This window comes from Jaculus jaculus, chromosome 18 (assembly GCF_020740685.1).
Source record: "Jaculus jaculus isolate mJacJac1 chromosome 18, mJacJac1.mat.Y.cur, whole genome shotgun sequence".
NCBI classification, from domain to species: domain Eukaryota; kingdom Metazoa; phylum Chordata; class Mammalia; order Rodentia; family Dipodidae; genus Jaculus; species Jaculus jaculus.
Genome location: NC_059119.1, coordinates 69,422 through 94,915, shown reverse-complemented (window position 1 = coordinate 94,915; position 25,494 = coordinate 69,422). Strand labels below are relative to the sequence as shown.

At 36.5% G+C, this 25,494-nt stretch overlaps 1 protein-coding gene across 5 annotated transcripts in view; it reads left to right on the top strand.

Annotated features, from left to right (window-relative positions):
- Pcdh15 (protocadherin related 15) overlaps positions 1 to 25,494 on the top strand; it is a 1,075,820-nt gene that overhangs the window by 1,020,613 nt on the left and 29,713 nt on the right. For all 5 annotated transcript variants that reach the window (XM_045137141.1, XM_045137139.1, XM_045137140.1 and 2 more), the window contains 2 exons: positions 4,351 to 4,566; positions 11,091 to 11,179. In XM_045137141.1, coding sequence (XP_044993076.1) covers positions 4,351 to 4,566; positions 11,091 to 11,179 — 305 coding nt within the window. The remainder of the gene's footprint in view (positions 1 to 4,350; positions 4,567 to 11,090; positions 11,180 to 25,494) is intronic.

Genomic DNA, 25,494 nt, shown 5'->3' with positions numbered 1-25,494 from the left:
GGTCTTTAGGCTTTGTGGGCAATTACTATAACTGCTAAGCCATTTTTCTAGCCCTTAATTAAAAATATATATACCTGTGTTTCTTTTCCGTTGGGTTCACTGATGATAGTTTATGGAATTATTTTCTTCTCAAATGGGCTCTTCTAAGCCACAGAGCATGCATCAGAACTAACTTTGAATAGTTGCTTAAATTTTAAAATATCAGATCTTTCCTCACTCTTTTTCAAAAAGCCAAGAAATTCTGACAAGAAATGGATTCTAATTTAGACTACAAGTGAATTATGGTATCTGTATTTCACTTTCAGGGATATTTTAAACTTGAGTAAAATCTCTCCTTTGTTGCTAGCCTTATAAGGGAAAGATTAATAGTATTTGTTTTAATTATAATTGTAATGAATAGATTTTACTGATAAAATTTTATTTGATTTTATATCATTTTATGATTTTCTTTTGAATGTATGAATTTTTGTCTTACACCATTTATCCCAAGTGTACTTGAGAAGTACTCTATCTTTACTAAACAAATGCCACTGTAGAATTTTTTTTAATTTTTTTATTTATTTATTTGAGAGCGATAGACACAGAGAGAAAGACAGAGAGAGGGAGAGAGAGAGAATGGGCGCGCCAGGGCTTCCAGCCTCTGCAAATGAACTCCAGATGCGTACGCCCCCTTGTGCATCTGGCTAATGTGGGACCTGGGGAACCGAGCCTTGAACCGGGGTCCTTAGGCTTCACAGGCAAGCGCTTAACTGCTAAGCCATCTCTCCAGCCCGCCACTGTAGAATTTTAACATCCATGTCACTTCGCCTTCATCCTGAGCATCTCCACCTCCAATCACAAATTTTAAACTCATGCAAGAGAAAGAAACTCAGTTTTGTGGAAGGGCAAAGCAAAGGTAACAGAATCAGGTCTGGGGAGATAGCTCAGTTGATCACATGCTTGTGTTGTAAGTTTGATGCCTGAGTCTGATTTAATTAATGTGTAATTAAATATGTCAGATTTTATCATACATTTCATGAAAAGAACACTTGGTGGTTATCTGTGCCTAGTTGTAATGTATACACTACAGTATGTCAAACTTATACCCTTTAGGTAAGCTAAGGTACTTAACAGAAACAGCTTGATGTTAAACCTGAAAGTCATTTTCATTGCTTCTGAGTACAGTGTCAACTAGGATTTTATCTTTCACTTTTTTGCCTTAATAGCATTCCATTATATATACTTGAGAAATTCAAGTGATGTCAGTGACCCTGAAACTATCTCTACTCAATATCTCCAAAAGTGAGATCTTTGGGATTCCTGAATATTGTTCCCTGGAAAGAAGAAATTACAGTGGGGTCCTTACTGTGCTATATCTACAACATTAGAGTTTTATAGATTCAAATTTCCAATAAGCATCATTTTTAAAATTGTATCTCATTTTTGACTCTGTTCCAAATATGCTATGCAAATTATAAAACAAAAAGGACATTTTAGAGTTAAAATGACTAAGTTTACCCCAAGCTTCTGGATTTAATGATTATGTTCCATGAAAGGCATGCTATGAAAGGCACTTTAATCATTTGTGATGAATTATGGCTATGTTTCAGTTTTCATAATGTAATAAATTAAGATAATTTTGGAAGAAAATAGTTTATTGAAATGAGAAGATAGTCAATAGAAACTGTAAAGGAAGCTTAATTGTGTTGCTAACATAAAAGGGTTTTAATCTCACCACAAAATTAAGTGCAAGAATTCATATATAAAGTGTAATATGTGCTATGATCCCATCAATATTAAGTTTAAAAATGGGTGTAGTTCAGCAATGACACAGTAAGTTGAGTGGTTTCTCTGACAGAGGTGAGTGTGACTCAAGCATAAAGTATGGACTAGAATGCCATACTTGTGGTGTATTGTTTCGTGATACAGAAATTGGCCACATAAATATATTTTGCAATATTTTTATTGTTTTCTCCATTTAAAATTCATAGATTTTGTTTGTTTTCCTTTGTTTTGTTTTCAAGGTAGAGTTTCACTTGAGCCCAGGCTAGCCTGAAACTCATTCAGGTGTCCCAGGTTGGCCTCAAATGCTGGTGATCCTTCTACCTCTGTCTCCTGATTGCTAGGATCAGAGGTGTGCATCACCATGCCTGACCATTTCATATGCTTTTTGGCACATTTGTTATACCTCAAAGTTTGCATTAAGTTATTTGTTTACCGGAAAATTCTGTATTAATCAGAAGTTAAACATAGAATGCACCACCAAATCTTTGACTGGCTTGGTATTAACATTAAATTTGCTTATGATCTGTAAAGGAAGTATCTCAGGTTACTTGACTTAGATTCTGACTTTAATTGTAATAGAATGTTTGTTTTCTCCTTATACTATCTTTTAAGTGAATGAAAGCTAAGATTTAAAGTTGTAAAGGAAAGCTTTAATTACTTTTCATCTGTTTTTTTCCTTTAAATGAGCATGTAAAGTGATTTAAAATCTGATCACCTTTGCCCCAATGCCAAAACTGAGCTCTGTTGTTGTATAAAGCATATTGACCACATAAGAATATGAGCTGAAACTGTGTCCTTATCCTCCTCTAAAATTCAGAATTTTAGCAACTGTACAGTTTCTTATGTTGTTATTGGGCCAAAACACCTGACAAAATAAATTTAAAAGAGAGAACAGCTCATTTTGGCTCATTTTGGGGATATAGTCCATCATGGTGGGAACTCATGGTATGCATAAGCATGAAGTAGCTAGTGGTATTGTCACAATCTCAGGAAGCTGAGAAGCATGAATAGCAGTACTCAGCTCACTTTCTCCTTTTGATTCAGTCAAATACCCCAGCTCATGGAGTGGTGTTGCCCACATCCACTTACCTCCCTAGTGAAGCCTCTCTGGAAATATCCTTATAGACACCTCCAGAGACACTAGTGTCACTCCTAGGTGACACTAAATCTAGTCAAAAATATTATATATGTCAGCAAGAAAATTCATGAATTCTTTGATTTTGGAATGAACTATATGTGTTATTTAGTATAGGTTGCTTTCTCTAATGAGTAGATGGGGTTTTCCTGAACTATTTTACACTTCATAATATAAACAGAATTTGAGGCCCAAGTCAAGTGCATATTGCACTTTAATGCATATTCACTGTTATTTATTATGGTCACTATTTGTATTCCAGCATTACCACTTATTCTGCAGACTTCCATTATTTGCATATAATTAAAATCAGATAAACTTAGAATTTCAGATTTCAGTTTCTTGGTCACATTGTCCTCATTTCAACTTCTCAGTTGTCATATCTGGCTACTACCAGCTGTGAGAGATAGAGCATACTGATAAGGTTTCCATGCGCTGAGAAACTTCCAAAGCACAGCACTAATATGCATAGGTAGAACAATAAATTCCTCAGAGAAATTTTTCTTACTACATATATGTCATATTAGGATTCTAATGAAAAAATCACAAATGTATAATATGTGACATTTGACAACAAAACTGCTCAGTGTAATAATAACTCTAGTGCAAGTAATAAAGATGGCAAATGGAAGCAAATAACTTCACACTGAATAATGTAGTCTTTGTACATTCTCAGAAGTTCTTCTGTTTACTACTTGTTTTTCTAAGTAATTACTTTGAAATAATTCTGAAATTGACATTCCCCAAAATTTCCTTTAGGTAGATTCCATTGAATCAACCAGATATATTAGGCTCACATCGATATTTATGAGGAAATGGTGAAAACATCAAAGTTTTCTACTCTTTAATTCTGTATAGTAAGAAACTACAAATTGTACATGATAACTATCTTCCAGGAACATTCCTGGTTAAGCAGAATACAAGAGGGTTACAAAATAAATTAGATTAGTAGTCTTACCTGTTTTCAAGGTAGTATTAAGTTGTTGGGACTTCTTTGTGCATCCCTAATTTGTTGGTTAAAAACTATGAATTTTGACTGAATATCAGTTAAGATATTATAGTACAGTGCTTGTGTTTCTTCCATTTAAATACATGCCAAGTCAAAACCACAATCAATTGATATGCTTACTATACCAAGACAGTCTTCAGATAGGCATCAGATCCACCCTTCAACTTCACATAGTTTGGATCACAGCCTAGAGTAAATTCATCAGATAAATAACACAGTCAACGTTTTATCAAAGTATACAAGTCATTATCATTATAATATTAGCCATTCAATATGTGGATATGACTTCTGTATATACATAATACAATTCAGAAAAAACTCAAACTTTTGGAGAGCTTATTGTGTTATTACAGAGGAAATTATCATACAAACAAAAATAAGACTTTCAATAGAGACTTTTTTCCTGCTGATATATTTGTATTCTCTATTTTCCCCTTCCTAGGCTACTGATAAGGATACTGGAAACTACAGTGCCATGGCATACAGACTCATAATACCGCCAATTAAAGAGGGAAAAGAAGGCTTTGTGGTGGAAACGTACACCGGGCTTATCAAAACTGCCATGCTTTTCCATAATATGCGGAGATCTTACTTCAAGTTCCAAGTCATTGCCACAGATGACTATGGCAAGGGGCTGAGTGGAAAAGCTGATGTTCTTGTAAGTGGATACGTGAAAGATGCAGTGCCAGCCTTGAGCTGGTGATTCTAGCTTATACTACTTTAAAAATTAAAACATATTCTCTGAAGTGTAAATGCCATTCAGTTTAATCCAAATGTTTACATTTAGGCTTTTGTAATTTAATAAACAGTGAAGAAATGTTTTGTGACAACTTATGTCCCAATATATGTGATTTCTTTCCTTTTTTTACAGCAAAATTGCCATTGGTGGTGACGCAGTTACATTTTCTGATAGTCAACAAGTCACTTATTTTGGTGTTTGTATTTCAGGATGTGTATAAGTATGGTGGAACATCATTTCTAAAGGCGGTTTGGTATCAAATTTTATTTGAAATATTAAACATTAATGTATACATCTATTCTAACATGGATGTGAGGGGTTTGGATTTGTCTCTTATAAAGCTAATAACAGGTATAAGTGGAATTATTGATGAAAACATTTGTCTTATAAAAACAAGTCCAGTAGCTGGGTGTTGTGGCACACACCTTTAATCCCAGCACTTGTGCACACCTTTAATCCTAACAGAGGAGGCAGAGGTAGGAGAATCACCATGAGTTCAAGTCCACCCTGAGACAACATAGTGAATTCCAGGTCAGCCTGGGCTACAGTGAAACCTTTACTTGAAAACAAATAAACAAACAAAAATAAGTTGAGTATAATTTGCTTTTGGTCTTTTACATCCTGGTAAAATGTCATCTCTCACAATTCTCTTCATTTAGTTCTCTGGGCATATTTAATCATTATATGCATGTAGGCACATGTAATCACATTTTCTTCTTAAGTAATTTTAGTTGAGAAAGGCCATATGGAGAGAAAAAAAAAACTACTAGAGAGTACAATATATGCATGCTAAAACCAAAAAGAAAATGACAGAGGCCTAAGTTAATCATGGATATTTATTTACTCAAATTAAAAGTGCATGAGAGTGAAAAAGAATGTAAAAAAGGGCAAAAAGGGAAGTTGTAGTTGACATAAGGGACACAAAAGCCTACTGAAACATGGTAGAGCTTCTTGCTAAACACCACAGGCAGTTGCTGATAACTGTTGGCACAAGTGGGAGAAGATATGACTTTGTCTTCAGCTGATGACATTATTACACTATTTTTAATGTTTTCTGAAGCAATGTTTTGGCTAGCTTGGATTCCTCTCTAATTTTGTGCTATAGTTTTTGTGATGTGCCCCTGGGAGAGTAAGATCATCAGGTACAGCGTTCACTTCTCAATCCTTATTCCTTCCTGAGTCTAGACATCATCCTTGTCATATGATTCTGAACCTTACTATGCCATGTCATCTTCAAAACCTGGAGACGTTATCCATCATAGCTGAGTCAGCTCAGCTCCTAAATGACTTTCAGCATCTTCAATTCTTTTTAAATTTTATTTTATTGATTTATTTCAGAGAGAGAGATGGGGGAAAGAAAGAGACAGATGTATATAGAGAGAATAGGTATGCCAGGACCTCTAGCCACTGCAAACAAACTCCAAATGTATGTGCCACCTTGAGCATCTGGCTTACATGGGTACTGGGGAATTGAACCTGGGTCCTTGGGCTTCACAGGCCTTAACTGCTAAGTTAGTATCTTCAATTCTTTTGAAATATTTAAAAAATATTTTATTGTATTCATTTATTCATTTTACAGAGAGCGAGGGAGACAGAAAATGGGCATGCCAGGGCCTCCACCCATTGCAAACAAACTCCAGATGTGTGTGTCCCCTTGTGCATCTGGCTAACATGGGTCCTGGGGAATCGAACCTGGGTCCTTTGACTTTGCAAACAAATATCTTAACTGCTAAGCAATCCCTCCAGTCCTCTTTTGAAATATTTTTGACAATATTATTCATTGTCTGCAGGATGATTCTTCCAGTGTTCTACCCTCATACTTCCTTGAGTGTTTTCCCTAAAATGACTCTGCCCTCTACTCTATCACTTACAAGTGGTTTCTTTGCCATCGCCTCTACAACTCCACTTCAAACATCACATTCTTTAATTGTAACATTAAACATATCCAGCTAAATTCAGCATTCTTGTCCCACCAGGACCTATGGTCCATTTAGTTGATTGCATCTTTATCTTCTATGTTCTTTGTTGAGAACATTCAATATCTGCTTTCTTGCTTACTAGATTTATGTGCATTACCAATTATAACAAACATGCCATAATACAAAACTAACTTTCTTTCCTTTGATATTAGTAAGTCTCTATAAAAACAAAAGCAATGGTTTTATTAAGTTGCTCTTAGTCATAGATGGTGGAGTTTCACAACAGGTGTGGCAAACCAGACAACCAGGGAAACTGATGGCATGGCTCACTCTAAGACCTAAGACAATATAACCTTCAGAAGTGAGAAGGCTTATACTACAGTGCCCAGTCCTGAGAGCTCAAGGAGGTCCCTTGATAAAGTCCCAGTGTGTAGAAGTCAAAGCACCTGGCATATGTGTACAAGGGAAACAGCTACAGAAAACAATCATTTGGGCAGGAAAAACCAGAGAGGCAGGCAGACAGACAGACAGACAAACAGACATACACACACACACACACACACACACACACACAGAGAGAGAGAGAGAGAGAGAGAGAGAGAGAGAGAGAGAAAGAGAGAGTAAACAAGAGAGAGAGAGAGAGAATGTGTGTGTTTCCCTCCCATATGCTGCATTGCTCTATGTGGGACCCCAACCAACTATATGGTGCCTGTCTATACATAGCTAGGGAAGGGTGTCCCCACTCAGTTCATTGACTCTAACCCCAATCTTCTCTGAAAAACCCCTCACAGACACTTATAAGAAACACTTTGCCATTCTCTAGGCACCCTTCATCAAATCAACTTGCTACCCAGCCACACTACCATTATGTGGATTCAGAGTAGATTGCTCACTGTTACACCATAGAAGCTCTCACAGTGCCATTCTCTATGTCGTTCTCACATGGAAAAACAGTAATGGTAATGAAGCCTAATTCTTATCCCATCAGTCCTATACCCATGCTGATTATGTCTGACAAAACATGCACAATTGTATGATTAGTATCATTTTAAGTTTTTCCAGTAACCTGCCACTAATCTCTGTTTTACTTGACATTATCCTTTATTTTATTTTCTTGATTCATTTTATTCTGACCTTGTAGTATAAATGTACCTTGGGACTCAGACATGTACTGTCTTTTCTGTCTGTTCTCATTGCCTTAGTAAGCTTGCTCAGTACCATCACTTTAAAAAAAAGTATCTACATAATAAAAGAGGTTAAACCCCAAGAGCTTACTCCTGAATGACAGATTCATAAATCTCTTTATTAATGTAACAAGTGCACTTAAATATTTCATAGTACCACCCTAAACTGGACCTTTACTCATCGTAGTTCTGGCACTTATCACATTCTTCTTTCAGTGTAAGCCTTACATCTACTTGGTAAATACTGTTTTATTTCCCCCTATTTAGTATCTGTTACCTATGTACTATCCATCTATCTGTATCTATTTATCATTTATCTATTACCTATCTATGTATTTCCTATCTATACCTCCCTCATATGTCTATCTATCAAAGAGGACTGAACATGTTTGCAGTTTTATTGTGTGATAAATTGGAAACTGTGATACATCATGATAATTGTCACAAGGAAAAGCATGATATAATTTAAATTGGCTGCATTTTTTCATAGAATATGCTTTTGAAAGAACAACTTAATGAAAATATTTTCATTCAGCTAGAATATTTGGCAAGCATTTACACAAAAATGAAGTAAGCCTGTAATTTCAAGGAAAGTATCTGACAGTATTTGTTATTAATGTCATCAGTGAAGCTTTTCAACAAAAACTAGAACATTGGAAAGCTGGTCTTCACCATGGTGAACTTGACAGCTTCTCATTATCTAAAGACTTCTCGGATGTGATCAGTGGTCATATTAAATAACCTTTCTTTTCCTGATATTATACAATGAAATGTGCCACTATTTAAAATATCTGAACTAATATCAAAATAGAAAAGACAACATGATAAAAAGTCATGTGGAACCAGGCTTAGCTATGCATGCCTGTAATTCTAGCACTTGGGAGGTTGAGGTAGGAAGATCAGGGATTCAAGATCATCCTTATCTACATAGCAAGCTTCAGACCAGTCTGGGCAAATAAAATAATAATAATAACAAATTTATGTATTGCTAAAACATCAATTCAAGTAAAAGAAGGTAAAGGTATTTATCAATACTACAGAACATGGTCCATGTTTCATATCATATTGGGCTTAAGGTGATTAGAATTTGAGGTTTATTTCAATGTTATAAAAGAAAATTCATAGTTATCTAAAATGCTATCAAACCATTCCTTTAATTAAATGAAAAGTGAATTTTTAGCAGGCCATTTGTAAGGGCAGTGGCCAATGTAAGAGCAAAAGACAATCATACCCCACATCAGGAAATCCAAGGACACTAGCTCTCACTCACTGCAACTGTTAACCCCTAACACTGAGCTGGACCACAATGAAGGCTGCTGTGAGCATGGAAGATAAATTGGATTTCAAAGATTTTTAAAAATTTTAAACAAATTTAAACTATTAAGAGGTAAGTATGAGACAACCAATTTTAACATAGCCTAACCTTAATTATTAGAAATAGTCATATGTTCTTAATTTATCAGAAATAGATCTATGTTTTATATTAACCAATGCTGGGATTTGAACTGAGGCTGTGGTGTCCCTTGCTTATGGCTTGCTCAGGAGCCAAGCTGACTTAATACAGTGTTCAGGAAGATTTGCTAGGCTCAAACAGTGTTTTAAAAGCTTTTATAATCATTTTCAAACACTTCCTATAATATTTTGGATTTTTGTCTCCTGAAAACTAAATGATTCAGCAAAACTGGGCTTCTTCCCACATGGTCATATTGTCAGGAGCTAAGATAGGCAACTTCACAGGAGTGTACACCTTCAGGCTAACCACACTACCAAGCTTCCTCTCACTTCATGCATTTGGCTACTTAAGTCATTTAAGTACTTGCCTGATTCCTAAAGCTTTGTGACCTTTGACAAGGTAACTACATGTAGTTTGTGCCTATATAAAAATTACATGATAACGTGATTTTTTCCCCTACCACAAATTATGTTGGAATATTTGGTGCTAAATATGATAAACTCAGAGTGTTCAAGTCATGATTATGTTGCATATGTATTAATATTATTTTAATCGTATGAAGTATGTATAAGAAAAGCTATGAGTTGACTTTACATTCATGTATAAATAGGTGGTGACAAAAAAGAACACAGGGACTGGAGAGATGGCTTAGCGGTTAAGTGCTTGCCTGTGATGCCTAAGGACCCAGGTTTGAGGCTCGATTCCCCAGGACCCACGTTAGCCAGATGCACAAGGGGTGCACGCATCTGGAATTCGTCTTCAGTGGCTGGAAGCCCTGGCGTGCCCATTCTCTCTCTGTCTCCCTCCCTCTCTCTCTCTCTCCTCTCTTTCTCTCTGCCTCTTTCTCTGTCTATTGCTGTCAAATAAATAAATAAAAATAAACCAAAAAAATTTTGAAAGAAAAAAAACAGGCCAGGCATGGTGGCAAATGCCTTTAATCCCAGTACTCAGGAGGCAGAGGTAGGAGGATTTCCATGAGTTCGAGGCCACCCTGAGACTATATTGTGAATTCCCGGTCAGCTTGGACTAGAGTGAGACCCTACCTCAGAAAACCAAAAGAACAAACAACAACAAAACAAACAAACAAACAAACAAAAACATAGGCTATGGAATAAGACACTGCATTTGTCCTGGATCAGTTAATAGACAGTAAATATGTTACTCCCTTTTCACATGTGGCATAAACATTCCAGATGGTTTAGAGTTTTCTTAATTTAAATTGGGATAATACTGATAACTGCTTAGCAGGTTGCTGCTTTAGAATTGAAACCTGTAGAGTTATGAGAAAAAAGTAAATGGGATGTTATAAACCCAGAATTATTGCTATTATTTTTCAGTGTTTTTATATGAAAACATGGAATTCAATAAATGTTAAATAAACACAGCATGTAGCTCACTTTAGCACCATATGATGGTTTGTGTGCATGTAGCTCCACAGGTTGTAGGTCAACATAGCCATTATGACATATAACAATCGTTTGGACACCTAACTGCCTCACTCAGGTTCATAGTTGCAGCAAATACATATTCCTTCAGTATTTATAAAATCTAAACAGTGTTGTGTTCATGTACCTCATTAATGAAATTAAATACAAAAAAATTCTGCCTCTACTGTCTCAGTCACTAAATAAAAAAGCAAACACAAATTCAAAATAATGGGAAACTCTTAGCATCATAAATTCTAGGTAAACAGCATGCCCTCCGTTGGTCTTAACAGTTGTTAATTTATAACAGCTGGGGGAAATTATACATTTTTCAAAAATCATCTGACAATGAGTAAAAATGAGAAATTATTGGGTCAGTGGATAGTAGGGAAGACATGCATTCATCTTTTGATTGTTGCAATTTTAGAGAAAAAATTGAATATATTCTGCTTTTCTTTTTCAGGTCTCTGTGGTGAATCAACTGGATATGCAAGTCATTGTGTCAAATGTGCCTCCAACTCTAGTGGAGAAAAAAATAGAAGATCTTACAGAGTAATGGCTTTTATAACTATAACTTATTTTCATATGACTAATTTTAATTTGTCTAAGCCATTTTAATCATTACAGTATCCAGGCTAAGGAATATTTAGAACAGTTCTTCATGATAAGTAAAAAGATTCAAAGTATGGTCAAGTAGCAAGCAATGAAAGTTAAATGTTATTCAAAGTGCTTTGAAGCATCAATAAGACTTTAACACTTTGCAGTAAGAGATTATAGGATGCATGATTTGAATGTGTTATACAAAAACTCAAAGTTCTATGTCTATATTGATAGAGCTCATCCTTTAAAACAAGAGCCTTAAACTCTAAGCCATCTCTCCAGCCCTAAACTCATTCTTCATAGAAGCTTCTATCAGAAAAATAAAGAAGAGTGAGTATTGGCAGGACTATTAAAATAAAGAAATGTTTCTGTAGTGCTGGTGAAATTGTAATCAGTCCAGCCTGTATAAAACAGTATTCATGTTCTTCAAAAGATCTTAAACAGACAACTGCCATAGAATCCAGTTATACCATTTCTGGGTATATATGATTTAGAAGAATTGGAAATAGGACATGGAAATAATATTTGGTTTTTTTCTTAATTTTTATTGACATTTTCCATGATTATAAAAAATATCCTATGGTAATACCCTCCCTCCCGCCACTTTCTCCGTTGAAACTCCATTCTCCATCATATCCCCTCCCCATCTCAATCAGTCTCTCTTTTATTTTGATGTCATGATCTTTTCCTCATGTTATGATGGTCTTGTGTAGGTAGTGTCAGCCACTATGAGGTCACGGGGAAATGATATTTGTGTGCCTATACTCACAGCACCATTATTTTCAATTTAGGAGATGGACACATTCCAAATACCCACAAGTGGCTGAGTGGAGGTTATATTCTAGAGGGAAATGAACATATAACAAAATAATTAGACAATTATGTGTGCCTCAATCATGTCATGTTTTGTTACCTATACAGTGTTAAGGAGAGGAGATGGTAATATTTTAGGATGATTAAATATACATAATATGAGCAGTCATTGTTCTCTGCTTCCTCATTATAGCATGACTGTGACCTGTTGTGTCAAGCTCCTACTTCCATGCCTTCCCTACAGTGACAGACTATACCTGAAACTGCAATTCTAAATAAACTTCTCATTTAAAAATACATATTATATAAATTTATCATAATTTTGTTTTAAAGGCACTTGTCTGTGAAGCCTAAGAACTCATGTTCGAATCTCCAGGTCCCCCATAAGCCAGATGCAAGTACACAATGTCGCACATGTGCACAAGTGGACACACACATCTGGAGTTCGTTTACAGTGGCTAAAGGCCCTGGAGCTCCCATTCTCTCTCTCTCTCTGTCTCTCTAATAAAAATAAAAAAAAAAAGACATTTTTAAAAGAAGGAGTTTTAGGGCAGATATCACCAGGGTTTCCATTTGCAATTCTCAGATGATTAATTATTTTGATTAACATTTCATATGATATTGATCATTTGTATGTCATCTTTGGAGAAATATCTATTTCAGTCAATTGACCTTTTCTCATTGTTATTGAACTTCATTGTAGCTGTTGTCTATAGGAGTTTTACATATATTCTAATGTTAATTCTTTTTTTGTTTGTTTGTTTGGTTGGTATCTTGAGATAGGGTCTAACTCTAGCTCAGGCTGACCTGGAGTTCACTATGTAATCCAGAGTGGACTCACAGCAATCCTCTTACCTCTGCCTCCTGAGTGCTAGGATTAAAGGTGTGAGCCACCATGCCTGGCAGATGTTAACTCTCTGTGTAATACTTTACATAGAAATGTTTCTGTCACTGGATGTCTGTCATTATGTTGATTGTGACCTCTACTGAGTAAGAAATTTTAAATTTGATGTCCTCTATTAGCTGTTGACATTGGTGCCCATGCTGGTCTCATATTCAGTAAACCATTGTCCAAAATAGTGCTTTCTTCTAACAGTTTTGTAGCTTTGCATCTTATGTGTAGGTCTTCAATCAATTCTGAGGTAAATTTTGTACACAGTTTATTCAATTACATGTGTTTAGAGGCATTGTCCCTTCTATTCCTTATTCTCCTCTAATTTTGTACATGCATGTATGCATGTGTGTGTTATGTATGGTGGATGCATGTTTATGAGCTTGTGTGGTATCCCATGTAATTGTCTTTGGTGCCCACAGGTAAATATCAGATGTCCTGCTCTTTACACCATTGTACCATTGCTCTTGTACCCATTCTTGTTTGAGTAAAGTCTCTTACTGATCCTAGAGCTTTACATGTTTTGTGATCTCAGATTGCTGAGTCTCTGCTCCCTACAGAACTTGGGGCTCAGATGCCGGGGGCCATACCAAGCTGTTTATGTGGGTTCAAGGGGTTGAATCTAGCAGTCTCTCAGGCTTCTTCAGACCCTCATGCTTACATAAGAAGTGCTGTTAAATGTGCTATCCCTCTAGCCCTTGTATGCTTTTTAGTTGGTGTAACTTTAATTTTTTTCAGGCAGGAACATTTATGAGGACTATTTTAAAGCCACTCTAGTAGCTAGTGGGAAGGTGGTGACAATAACTGTAAGAGTTGATTCTGCAAATCAAACCCCAACAGCTGACTGACAACTAGTTAATTAAATATAATTAAATATAAAAGTGTACTTGGGGGCTGGAGAGATGGCTTAGCGATTAAGCACTTACCTGTGAGACCTAAGGGCCCCAGTTCGAGGCTCAATTCCCCAGGACCCACGTTAGCCAGATGCACAAGGTGATGTATGCATCTGAAATTCGTTTGCAGTGGCTAGAAGCCCTGGTGTGCCCATTTTCTCTCTGCCTCTTTCTCTCTCTGTCTGTGGCTCTCAAATAAATGAAGAAAGAATAAAGAAAAAAATTTAAGTGGGTTTTGTTCCATTAACCAAAGCAGTTAACATGTCAATTCCTTATAGGCCTTCTTATATGAAAAATCATTTCATCATCTGTCTGTGTTTGACATAATACAATCCCTGTCCTATAAGGTGGAAAACTTAAACTCCATGTGATGATCACTTTTATGTTTTCTTCAGGTAAACCCATATCTGAGGCCAAAATATAATCTAATGATTCCTTGGTAAGCATTAAATGAGTACAAATAGGGAGACTTGATTAAAGGAAAAATTAATGACCTGATATATCCATTTCATCATTGGAAATGTTTCAGTAAACCTATTATTCCAAAGATGCCTAAGAGCACAGATGGCTGGATAATAAAATTCCTGTAGTATATCCTAGCTGTCTTAAGGAAGGAAAGGATTAATCACCTTTTCCCTGGAATGGACTTATATGGCTACAATACATATTTGAAATTATTTTTATGTTTGTAAAATTGAGTTTCTCCTCTTGATAATGAAATCTGGCCCTTTTCAATTAGATCAATGTACTAATAAACACCCAGTGTTATCTGTAGCTTTGTGTTCTCATGCCTGAAGTATTTAGATGCATCCTAGAATCTTTCGGTTTGTAGGCCCATGTTTCTGTCATGTACAAATTTTTGGTATTATGGAAGTAGATCAAGATTGTAAGGAAGGAAAAGATACAATCACTTTACTATAAAAGCAAAAGCTGTCCATAAAATCCATGGAAGGACCTAGAAAAATGTTTTTCATTTATACCCTTCTTCCTTTCTCCTTCTTCACAATGGCCCAAATTTTTCTCAAAAGATTGTGAATTTTATTTAAATACTAAGAGTCTATAGAAATGACATTTTTGGGGCTGGAGAGATAGCTTAGTGGTTAAGCACTTGCCTATGAAGCCTAAGATTCGAGGCTCCATTCCCCAGGACCCGTGTTAGCCAGATGCACAAGGGGGCACATGCGTCTGGAGTTCATTTGCACTGGTTGGAAGCCCTGGTGTGCCCGTTCTCTCTCTCTCTCTATCTCTCTCTTTCTTTCTCTCTCTCTCTCTCTCTCTCTCTCTCTCTGCCTCTTTCTCTCTCTGTCTGTAGCTCTCAAATAAATAAATAAAATTAAACAGAAATGACATTTTGAAAGATGTCAACTAAGACTTTTAGAAATACTATGTCTTTACAAACTGGAAGTAATAATTTAGACCTTGAGTTACACAGCACTTTCCTTGCTTACTAAACACAAGAAAAAAGTTCAATTTTATGAAGATTTGAAATAATTACCATTTTGGTAAGGAAGAATCTCGTCTTTTTGAAATATTTATATAGCATCTGTAATGTGCACTTGAAGTCAGTTTTCTGATCCTGGCAGCATGGTGACAAAACATGCTTTAGAAAGCTTGCCAAGACAGGTGCTTCTAGAATGAAGACTCAAATGTCTTTTGGCAAGCAAACCCCAAAACACTAAGTGGTACAAACCAGCACTTACATTTTCTTAAGGCAACACAAGGTGGATTTGGCTGGAAAAAAATGTTAAGTTCCCAGGCTGGAGAGATGGCTTAGCAGTTAAGGTGCTTGCCTGCGAAGCCTAAGGACCCATGTTCAACTCCCCAGATCCCACATAAGCCAGGTGCACAAGGTAACACATGAGTAAGGTCACACATGCACACAAAGTGGCACGCATGTCTACATATTAATTACAGTGGCTGGAGGTTCTGGTGTGCCAATATTCTCACTCTTTGGCTCTCATTCTCACTCTTGCTCTCTCTCATAACAAGAACACCAGTCTCTTGGGCTTGCCTCCAAAAAATAAAAAAATGTTTTAAAAAAAAGTGAAGTTGGGCTGGAGAGATGGCTTAGCGGTTAAGTGCTTGCCTATGAAGCCTAAGGACCCCGGTTCGAGGCTCGGTTCTCCAGGTCCCACGTTAGCCAGATGCACAAGGGGGCGCACGCGTCTGGAGTTCGTTTGCAGTGGCTGGAGGCCCTGGCGCACCCATTCTCTCTCTCTCCCTCTATCTGTCTTTCTTTCTGTCTGTCACTCTCAAATAAATAAATAAATAAATAAATAAATAAATAAATAAATAAATAAATAAAAAAGTGAAGTTCCTTTTGAATTCATAGGACCTGGGTCCAAGCTCCAGGCTACAACTGAGCTGGGAAGTGTTGAGTCAGTAAATTAAACTCACTGACTCTTTTTTTTAAAATTTTATTAACATTTTCCATGATTATAAAATATATCCCATGGTAATTCCCTCCCTCCCCACCCCCACACTTTCCCATTTGAAATTCCATTCTCCATCATATTACCTCCCCATTACAATCATTGTAATTACATATATACAATATCAACCTATTAAGTATCCTCCTCCCTTCCTTTTTCTACCCTTGATGTCTCCTTTTTACCTTACTGGCCTCTGCTACTAAGTATTTTCATTCTTACGCAGAAGCCCAATCATCTGTAGCTAGGATCCACATATGAGAGAGAACATGTGGCGCTTGGCTTTCTGGGCCTGGGTTACCTCACTTAGTATAATACTTTCCAGGTCCATCCATTTTTCTGCAAATTTCATAACTTCATTTTTCTTTACCGCTGTAAACTCACTGACTCTTAACGTATGTATCTTAAAAGCTGAAGATTTATCCATTAAAAAAGATGCTTACTAGTTGTAAGCACTGGAAATATAACAACAGCAAACAAAAGTCTCTGATTATATGGGACTTCTTGTAGAAAAACTGTCAATGTGATGTTAATAAGCTAATATATAAGGTGATGCTTGTCCTGGTAATTGCACTAGAAATGCAAAAATACAAGGAGTGAATCAGCACTAAGAGATGTAGGATCAGCCTACAGAGAGGGTGGTTATGGAGAACTTGTTGGATACCCCAAAAGCTGTACAGTGAACTGAAATGAGGAAGAAAGCTGAGGGCCAGGATGAGGGAAAGCACTATTCCTCAGAGATAGGGAACTGCAGATATAAACATGCTTAGATAGGAGCATGCTTAACAGTCAAGATACATAGGAATTCATCAGTCCTTTGGGGAAACCAAGGTCTGCTAAAGATGGAGGTCTGTAGAACTAACCATGTGCCAAGCATGGTCAGCATTAACTCCTCTGTTTTTTTCAGTTGTATGGTTTTCTTTAGCAGTAATCTATAATTAAATAGCTGCCATACCAATTTTCTCTACATATGTTTAGCACAAACATGGAATTGAAAACTAATTTCTGTCAGATAATGGAGCCTAGATATTGCAATTGCACGATTTTTGCAAATAATGTTTTCAGGGCTTAAAATATAGTTATGTCTGCAGTAAAGTACTTGTCTAACATGTCAAAGGCCCTGTGATCAATTTCAAGCATCAGATTCACACACACACACACACACACACACACACACACACACACACACGAGAGAGAGAGAGAGAGAGAGAGAGAGAATAATGTTTTCTTCAATAGGAATATAATGACTATGAAATAAATAGAAGCGATTCATGATAACAGCACAAATTCTATAATAATGAAATTGTTACCCAGCACACAGGTTCATAAATTCACTTCCTCCATATCCCTATGTTCCAAAGAAATTAGGAAACAAAACTGAATAAGGGAAAGTGGATTTATTAATAGCTTGATTTTTTACAAACTAGGTAAAGAAAATGTCCAGGCTCCTCTGTGATGGATGCTCAATTCCTCTATGTCCTCTGAATGTAACAAGATTAAAACTCTCTAGAAAAGAATAAACAAAAGTGTGTGTGTGTGTGTGTGTGTGTGTGTGTGTGTGTGTGTGTGTTGTGTGTGTGTGTGTGTGTGTGTGTGATTGAGAGAGAGAGAGAGAGAGAGAGAGAAAGTAAATTTGATAAACATGTTAACTGGTTACTTCCTGTAGTAAGGGAATCTGGGTTGCCTCCATTATCTGTTATAGAGACCTTTTTTTTTTTTTTAACTTTGGTTTGTCTAAGTAAGGTCTCGCTCTAGCCCAGGCTGACCTGGAATTCACTATATGGTCTCAGGCTGGCCTTGAACTTAACGGCGATCCTCCTACATCTGCTTCCCGAGTGCTGGGATTAAAGGCGTGCACCACCAGGCCCAGCTAGAGACAATTTTTATAAGTGAAAGCTGTGGAAAATGGGGATAGCGTCACCTAGTCCAGCCTATGAGGTTCTTTGTACCTAGGTCCATTCCTTTAATAGATATAAGGTAGAGGGTTCTTTTTCATTTTTTGTTTATTTTTATTTATTTATTTGAGAGCAACAGAGAGAGAGAGAGAAAGAAAGAAAAGGCACCCCAGGGCCACCAGCCATTGCAAATGAACTCCAGATGCATGCGCTCCCTTGTGCATCTGGCTAATGTGGGTTCTGGAGAAACAAGCCTTGAACCAGGGTCCTTAGGCTTCACAGGCAAGAGCTTAACCACTCTGCCACCTTTCCAGCCTGAAGGTGGAGGATTCTTATATTTCCTTTCTGGAGGTCAGCCTCAGCTCTTGAAGCAAAGTATAAACATCCTTACATTATGTTTTGCCAACATTTTTACTGAGAACTTTAATACATGAAAATTCTATAAGTTGTATTACAATCCCATTATTCCCTTTTGTTACCCTTACCCAAGCTTCATTTCACTGAGCAACCTCCTCTTTCCAAGTAGTACTCCCCCTATTTTGATGCTTCATTCCATTTGCCCTTCTCCATCCTCCCTGTCACAATGTTGATTGGCTCAAAAATGTGCAGATATTGTGGGAAGAATAACAACCAATGTGAGCTCATGAGTGCACTAGTCTGTTCATGTCCAGATAATAGTAACACAAGTACACTTCCCCACCTGATGACTCTTATGTTATTTCCTTCTTTTACTCCACAATGTTCTCTGGGACTTGGATGGTGTGATAGAGAAAGCTTGTTTATTGTTGAGCTCTCAACAGCCTCTTTGATGAGTTTAGAGTCTCCCCAGTGTGTACCATCACCTCTATGGAGAAGCTTCTCTAGCTAGCAATGAAAGCAGCACTAATATTCTTTCTGCCACCACCTCTGCAATGTTACCTGATCCCTGGTGACTGTGTTAGAGATGACTTGTCTCCTGCTGAACATTGAGCTGTCTCTTCTCATCACCTTGATGAGTCTTGATTCTCCCTAGAATTCACAACCATCTACAAAAGGAGTTTCTGTAACAAAAAGTGAGAACTATTAGTCAGTGAGCACAAACATTCACATTTGGAAGTCAATTTGATGGGCTTAACATATCAAGTTGGCCAAAGAACAATGACAGCTTCTCTCCAGAACCTACATCCCTCTAAAACATTGCCTGTTGACTCAGTTTTCACTATAGTGCATGAATTCTTTTCCATTGAGCATGTTTCAAACCAATCAGAGAGCAGTTAGTTAAACTTGGGTATATTTTGATTGACTAGTTGGTTGCATCTTTTTTAAAAACACATTTTAATTGATCAAAGACCCAAATTTAATTTTTCAATCTTATTTCTTTTATGTGAGAAAAAGGAAGAGAGAGAGAGAGAGAGAAAATGGGCACACCAGGGCATCTAGCAACTGCAAACAAACTCCAGACACTACTACCTTGTGCATCTTGGCTTTATATGGGTGCTGGGGAATCAAACCTGGGTCTAATTTAGGCTTTGCAGGCAAGCACCTTAACCACTGAGCAATCTCTCTAGTCCCTGATTGTGTATCTTTCAAAATTCACTCCTTTTTAATACTGTTATTGACTTTTCTCTCTCAGCAGCCTACATAACACTTTGCAGCACTATGGCACTTAGCCAGTAGTGAGATGGCTTGCAACTTTGTTATAGCTTGATTTCTTGATGAGAGCATGTGATATTTTCAGCAATAGAGTCTTAGCACCTAGTTCTGATGAGGAATCAAGAGCATTGACAATAGCCTGCATTGTGTTCAGTGTCTTATCATCCTCTATGACTAATAACTCACCTGGGGGTGGGGTAATGGGGTGACTAATCTCTACCAATGGGATTTACCTGCAGCAACCCATGGCTTCAAGGTAAAACTTTCTCCATCCAAATAGGACACTTCTATAAAAACTCTCTCATTTTAATTATATTTTTAATTAACTAATGAAGAAATAAACTTATATGTGATTTACTTATAAGGTCTTTAGTCTTGTGTATCCCTCCCCATTTCTCTCCTTCTCACTTTCCTGTGCCCCACTAAGATCTTTCCACACCCTGTCTACTAACACCTCCCTTAATCCTGCCTCTTTTCTCCTCTTGCCATGCCTCATTATAACTTTCTGGACACTACTATTGAATATTACTTCAACTTATAAAGCAAATCTCAATTTTTAAAGATAGGATCTACATATGAGAAATAACATATAGTATTTGTCTTTCTGAGCCTGAGTTCTTCTCACTTAGCATAGATTTTTCCAGGTCCATCCATTTTCCTGAAAACTTAGTAATTTTCTTTTCTTTTTTTTTTACAGTTTAATCAAACTCCATTGTTTATGTATACCACAACTTCATAATCCATTCATTAGTTGTCAGACTTCTACATTGATTCCATTCCTTAGCTATTGTCAATAGAGCAACAAAAAACATGGCAGACTGAGCATCACTTGGTAAAGTGAAGAGGCACTTGATTTTTTTTGATGATAGCCATTTTCACTGTTGTGAGATAGAATCTCAAAGCTATTTTAATTTGCATTTCCTTGATAGCTAAAGAGGTTGAATTTTTTTTAATTAATTATTTATTTATTTATTTGAGAGCGATAGACACAGAGAGAAAGACAGATAGAGGGAGAGAGAGAGAATGGGTGCGCCAGGGCTTCCAGCCTCTGCAAACGAACTCCAGACGCGTGCACCCCCTTGTGCATCTGGCTAACATGGGACCTGGGGAACTGAGCCTCGAACCGGGGTCCTTAGGCTTCACAGGCAAGCGTTTAACCGCTAAGCCATCTCTCCAGCCCTGAATATTTTTTTAATTGTCATGTTTTATTTCTTTTCTCCCTGCTCAGTTCCATAGCTCATTTTTGATTAGTTTTTTATTGCATAGTATTTTAAGTTCTTTTTTTTTTTTTTTTGAGGTAGGGTCTCACTGTGGTCCAGGCTGACCTGGAATTAACTGTGTAGTCTCAGAGTAGCCTCAAACTCATGACAATCCTCCTACATCTGCCTCCCGAGTGCTGGGATTAAAGGCGTGTGCCACCACACCCAGCCTTTGTATCTTCTTGATATTAACCCTCTACTAGATGTACAGCAAGTGGAGACTTTCTATTCTGTAGATTGTCTCCTAACTTAGTTGATGGTTTCCTTAGCTAAACAGTAGCTTTTCAGCTTCAGGAAATCCCATTTGTTGACTGTCTTATTTCCTGAGCTATTGGAGTGCTATTTCTAAATAGTCAGAAAATCCTATATGCCTATATTTTGAAATGTTCTGCTGACTTTTACTTCTAGTCAGTTCAGGGTTAAAATTACTATTGAAATTAGCATAATGCACAGAAAATTAACATAGTTAAAGCAAGTGTGCTGTTTAAGAATATAGCAAGATTGTACTGAGGCAGAAGAATGTGTATGAGTTCAAAGCAAGCTGGAGTCATATAGTGAGTTCCAGGCCAGTCTGGGATACAGAATGAGACCCTGTCTCAAAAGAGCCAAATGAAAGGCAAGAGAAAATAGTAGTTTGAAGAAGAGATTGGAGAAAAGGAACACCAACTGAATTCTTAAGGGACATGTATGATAATGATGTCAATGCCTTGACTCTAATACTTTTAACTTTTTAATTCTATTTCATATTTTGAAAGGATAGAGAAAAATCTTAGTAATGTGATGAAGACAAACATTTTGAATAGACATATGACTTCCTAAGATTATAGAAAAGCTTATTATTCATAATAGTAAAGTGAAAAAAATCAAGAAAACAATGAGAAACATACTTTCCTAGCCCCTTATATTTTCATCAACAGTATTTGGAAATTATGAGAGAGAAATAGAACAATATGTAATCTAGGTAACTTAAAATACTATTACTCTGTTTTATTCTCCTGAAATATCACATCATCAGTAGACTTTATTTTTCAAAGACTCTGCATAAGTTATAAAAATTTCAAAGCTATTACAATGTTAAAGTGAGGGCCATCATATTCTGTTCTATCAAAATATTGTGTCACAGTTGCTTTTCATAGGTTTCCAAATATACAGTGAGCCATTATTCCTTTGAAAATTCCTCTTTATGCTCGCAAGCTTTTTGTCTTTTTCTACATACTCTGAACAACTGAACTGTAATTTAGTTTTATCAGATGAGCAAAGTTCATTATTTTATAATCCAAACATACAGTGATTAATAAATTCATGTTTTACATGGCAGCAAGTTCAGAACAAAGAGCTGATCCTGTGTTCCCTGCATCATAGTCTTGATTCTTCGCTTAATATTCTCCAGTTTCATCACAGTATATCTCAGTTGATGCTATGAATCTTAATGAGAGAAATTTAACCATTTGTTTATGTAAAAAATTCAGTTTGCATCAGCAGTGAGACAAATGCTGTTATAGATATATTAATTTATCTTATATGCAGTTAAGACTAAATTTAATTCTTAATATGCCTCCTTAGTCCAAAGGGAATTAAAATAGTTTACAGTGAGTCACACAGTGAATCATGATAAAAACATAGAAAATGAGTTCAGAAGATTCAAAAACAGAAAGAGGAACTTACCATGAGAGCCAATAATAGAAATGCTACAAAGCCTCTGGACACCACAAAGAGTAATCAGAAACCTGGATTTTTCCATTTTAGGGCCAAAGTGAAAGAAGTAAACAAGCAAATCCAAAAAGAATACAATCAGTTGCAACATTCAAAGACCAAACCATTTCTGGTAGAAATGAACAACTCTTTCTAGTTCTATTTTAACATTAGGAGAAGAAGGTTTTCTCCTATGTGATATAGAAAGTGTCCCCCTGGGTACAGTGGACCACAGTGCAATAGAGAATCCAGAGCGTTACTTAGGGTTTACATGGGAAGAGTTTATATAGCAATACACACACACGTATATTGGTTTATTGATTTTTCAAGGTAGGGTCTCACTCTAGGCCAGGCTGACCTGGAATTCAGTATGTAGTATCACGGTGGTGGTGAATTCTCAGTGATCATCCTAACTCTGCCTCCCAAGTACTGGGATTAAAGGCATACACCATGATGCCCAGCTTATATGGCTTTATATTTATGGAACAATGGAGTTTAAGAATATTAGGAGTGCCTACTTTTCAGATCCTTCAGCCATCTACAATGTTTTCCATCCTTTTACCTTGGCTTTTGAAAAATTACTAACATGTTCCTGAAGTAGAGCTTTCCTTCTTACTGTTTACTGAAAGGAAAGGATAGGCACCGTCATGAAATGCAAATTTCTGAAGTAAACCCAAGAAGTAGACACTTGCTGGGTGACAGATATGTAATGGAGGTCTACAGACCTCCTTACAGCACCCTCTTTTGGTGGCCATGGCTAATTTACATTATGCAAAGGAGTGTCACATACTTCAGGAGATCAGTAAATTCTCAAAAGACAAAAAAAAAAAAATAGGTAAGAAGGGATGCTGAATTTTAGTCTACATGTCTAGATTCTCTCTGATGATGCTTCTTGGAAGAGAAAACCAATTAAAAGTTTAGCCTATTTTTCTTGGCTCAGCATGAAAGGTCAGAAATGCTCATCAAATGATTAATTTTAGTTTGACTTATTTCGACTGAAAAATAACTAAGTGAAGAGATGGCTGTCTTACAAATTTAGTATAAAAATTTAAACCAATCATGAGTGAATACCTTTCTCAGTTATGCAATTATTCTAATAAAACCCTTAAACTTTACCTTTTAACATTCAATTTCTGGCCGAAACTATTGGAAGATGTATATACAGGTTTCTGGGTAAGATGATGGTATACATTTAAATTTAACTATCTACCAAAAACGCTTTGATTCCAAAATAATTAAGTAAAATAACCAGGTGCTTATTGATACACTTACTTGATGATTTTAAAAACTACTATCTACATAGGAAAAATAATATGCTTTTCAATATTTATTGGAAGATACAGAGTTTTTAAACTGTAACACTAAATTCCTAGTTTAAAGTTTATTTTATACCCCATGCTGTTATCACCTCTCATTTGCACATTATTCGCTTCTTAAAAGTTGAACTCAGCTGCCTATCTGTTCTGAGGAGTTTATCCTAGGCAGATATTCCTCTACTGTATATTCAATTGTGGTACTACCAGAATCTGGAGTTCTTGGGGTTCACTGTACTACTGAAAAAACTTAGAGACAGAAATCAGTTGAAAGACATGGATTTAATCAAGACTGGAATTTCAGAAAATAAAGATGGCATTTCTGTCTCAAATCTCTATCATGGAGAAATGGTTAGGTGTGTTGGGGGCTATGAACTAAGGAAAGAAAGTTGTGTTGGGTCAAGTCTGATCTTCCAGAGCTTGACCTAAATCTGCAGGGCTGTGTTTCTCCTTGGTGTACTACCTCTGTCCTTGCCTTTGCAAATATTTTGCTTTGACTCTAATCTGGAAACTACCTAGGTTTGTTTGATTATTTATTTATTTTACCCAACAATATTATTTTGCAAGACATTCCTGTGAAATGAGAAAAGAGTGCTTGTCATAGATAATTAGGGAAAGAATTAGAGAAGGACTCTGGAATCACCGATTCTCTGTTCTATTTATAATGCGTGTCAAAGTAGATCAAAAGTGAAGCCAGATCTTAGGGAGATTTCTCCTTTCTCACAGAGGCTCTAAATATTAGATTCACTTCATAAATCCACATTTTCTCCAACACTGTTGCTATATTTACTGTGTAGAACACTAGTCTTCCTGACCCCATTGCAGTACTACTTGTATTTTAAATAACACATTGCTGCTGAGAATTTAAATTCCAGGCAATTTTCATTTTGTTATTGGTCAGTCACCTTTCAGTTTATTCTTTTTAAGTAAATGGCACAATTATGTTCTCATTTACTTTCTCCATAGCTAAATCCACATAACACTAAAACAACATGAGGCAATATAAAAAATGCAATCAGCCAAGACTATGCTTTTCTGTGTATACTGCAATGTGCCAACAATGTTGTTAAATTTTCAAAATGCTAAATTAATGCTCTTATTTAAAATGTCTGCCGGGCGTGGTGGCACACGCCTTTAATCCCAGCACTCGGGAGGCAGAGGTAGGAGGATCGCTGTGAGTTCAAGGCCACCCTGAGACTACAGAGTTAATTCCAGGTTAGCCTGGACCAGAGCGAGACCCTACCTCAAAAAAAAACAAAACAAAAAAATAATAATAATAAAATAAATGTCTATATCATGGACAAGATATTAAACTAAGAGAAGTGTCCTGAGCATCACAAACAGGACAGCCAATTGTACCTAATACATGCTACCTTATACAAGTCTTGCAATATTCATGCGAACTTTATGAGGTTGGGATGTTTTTACATTATTCTTTACTCTTTGTTT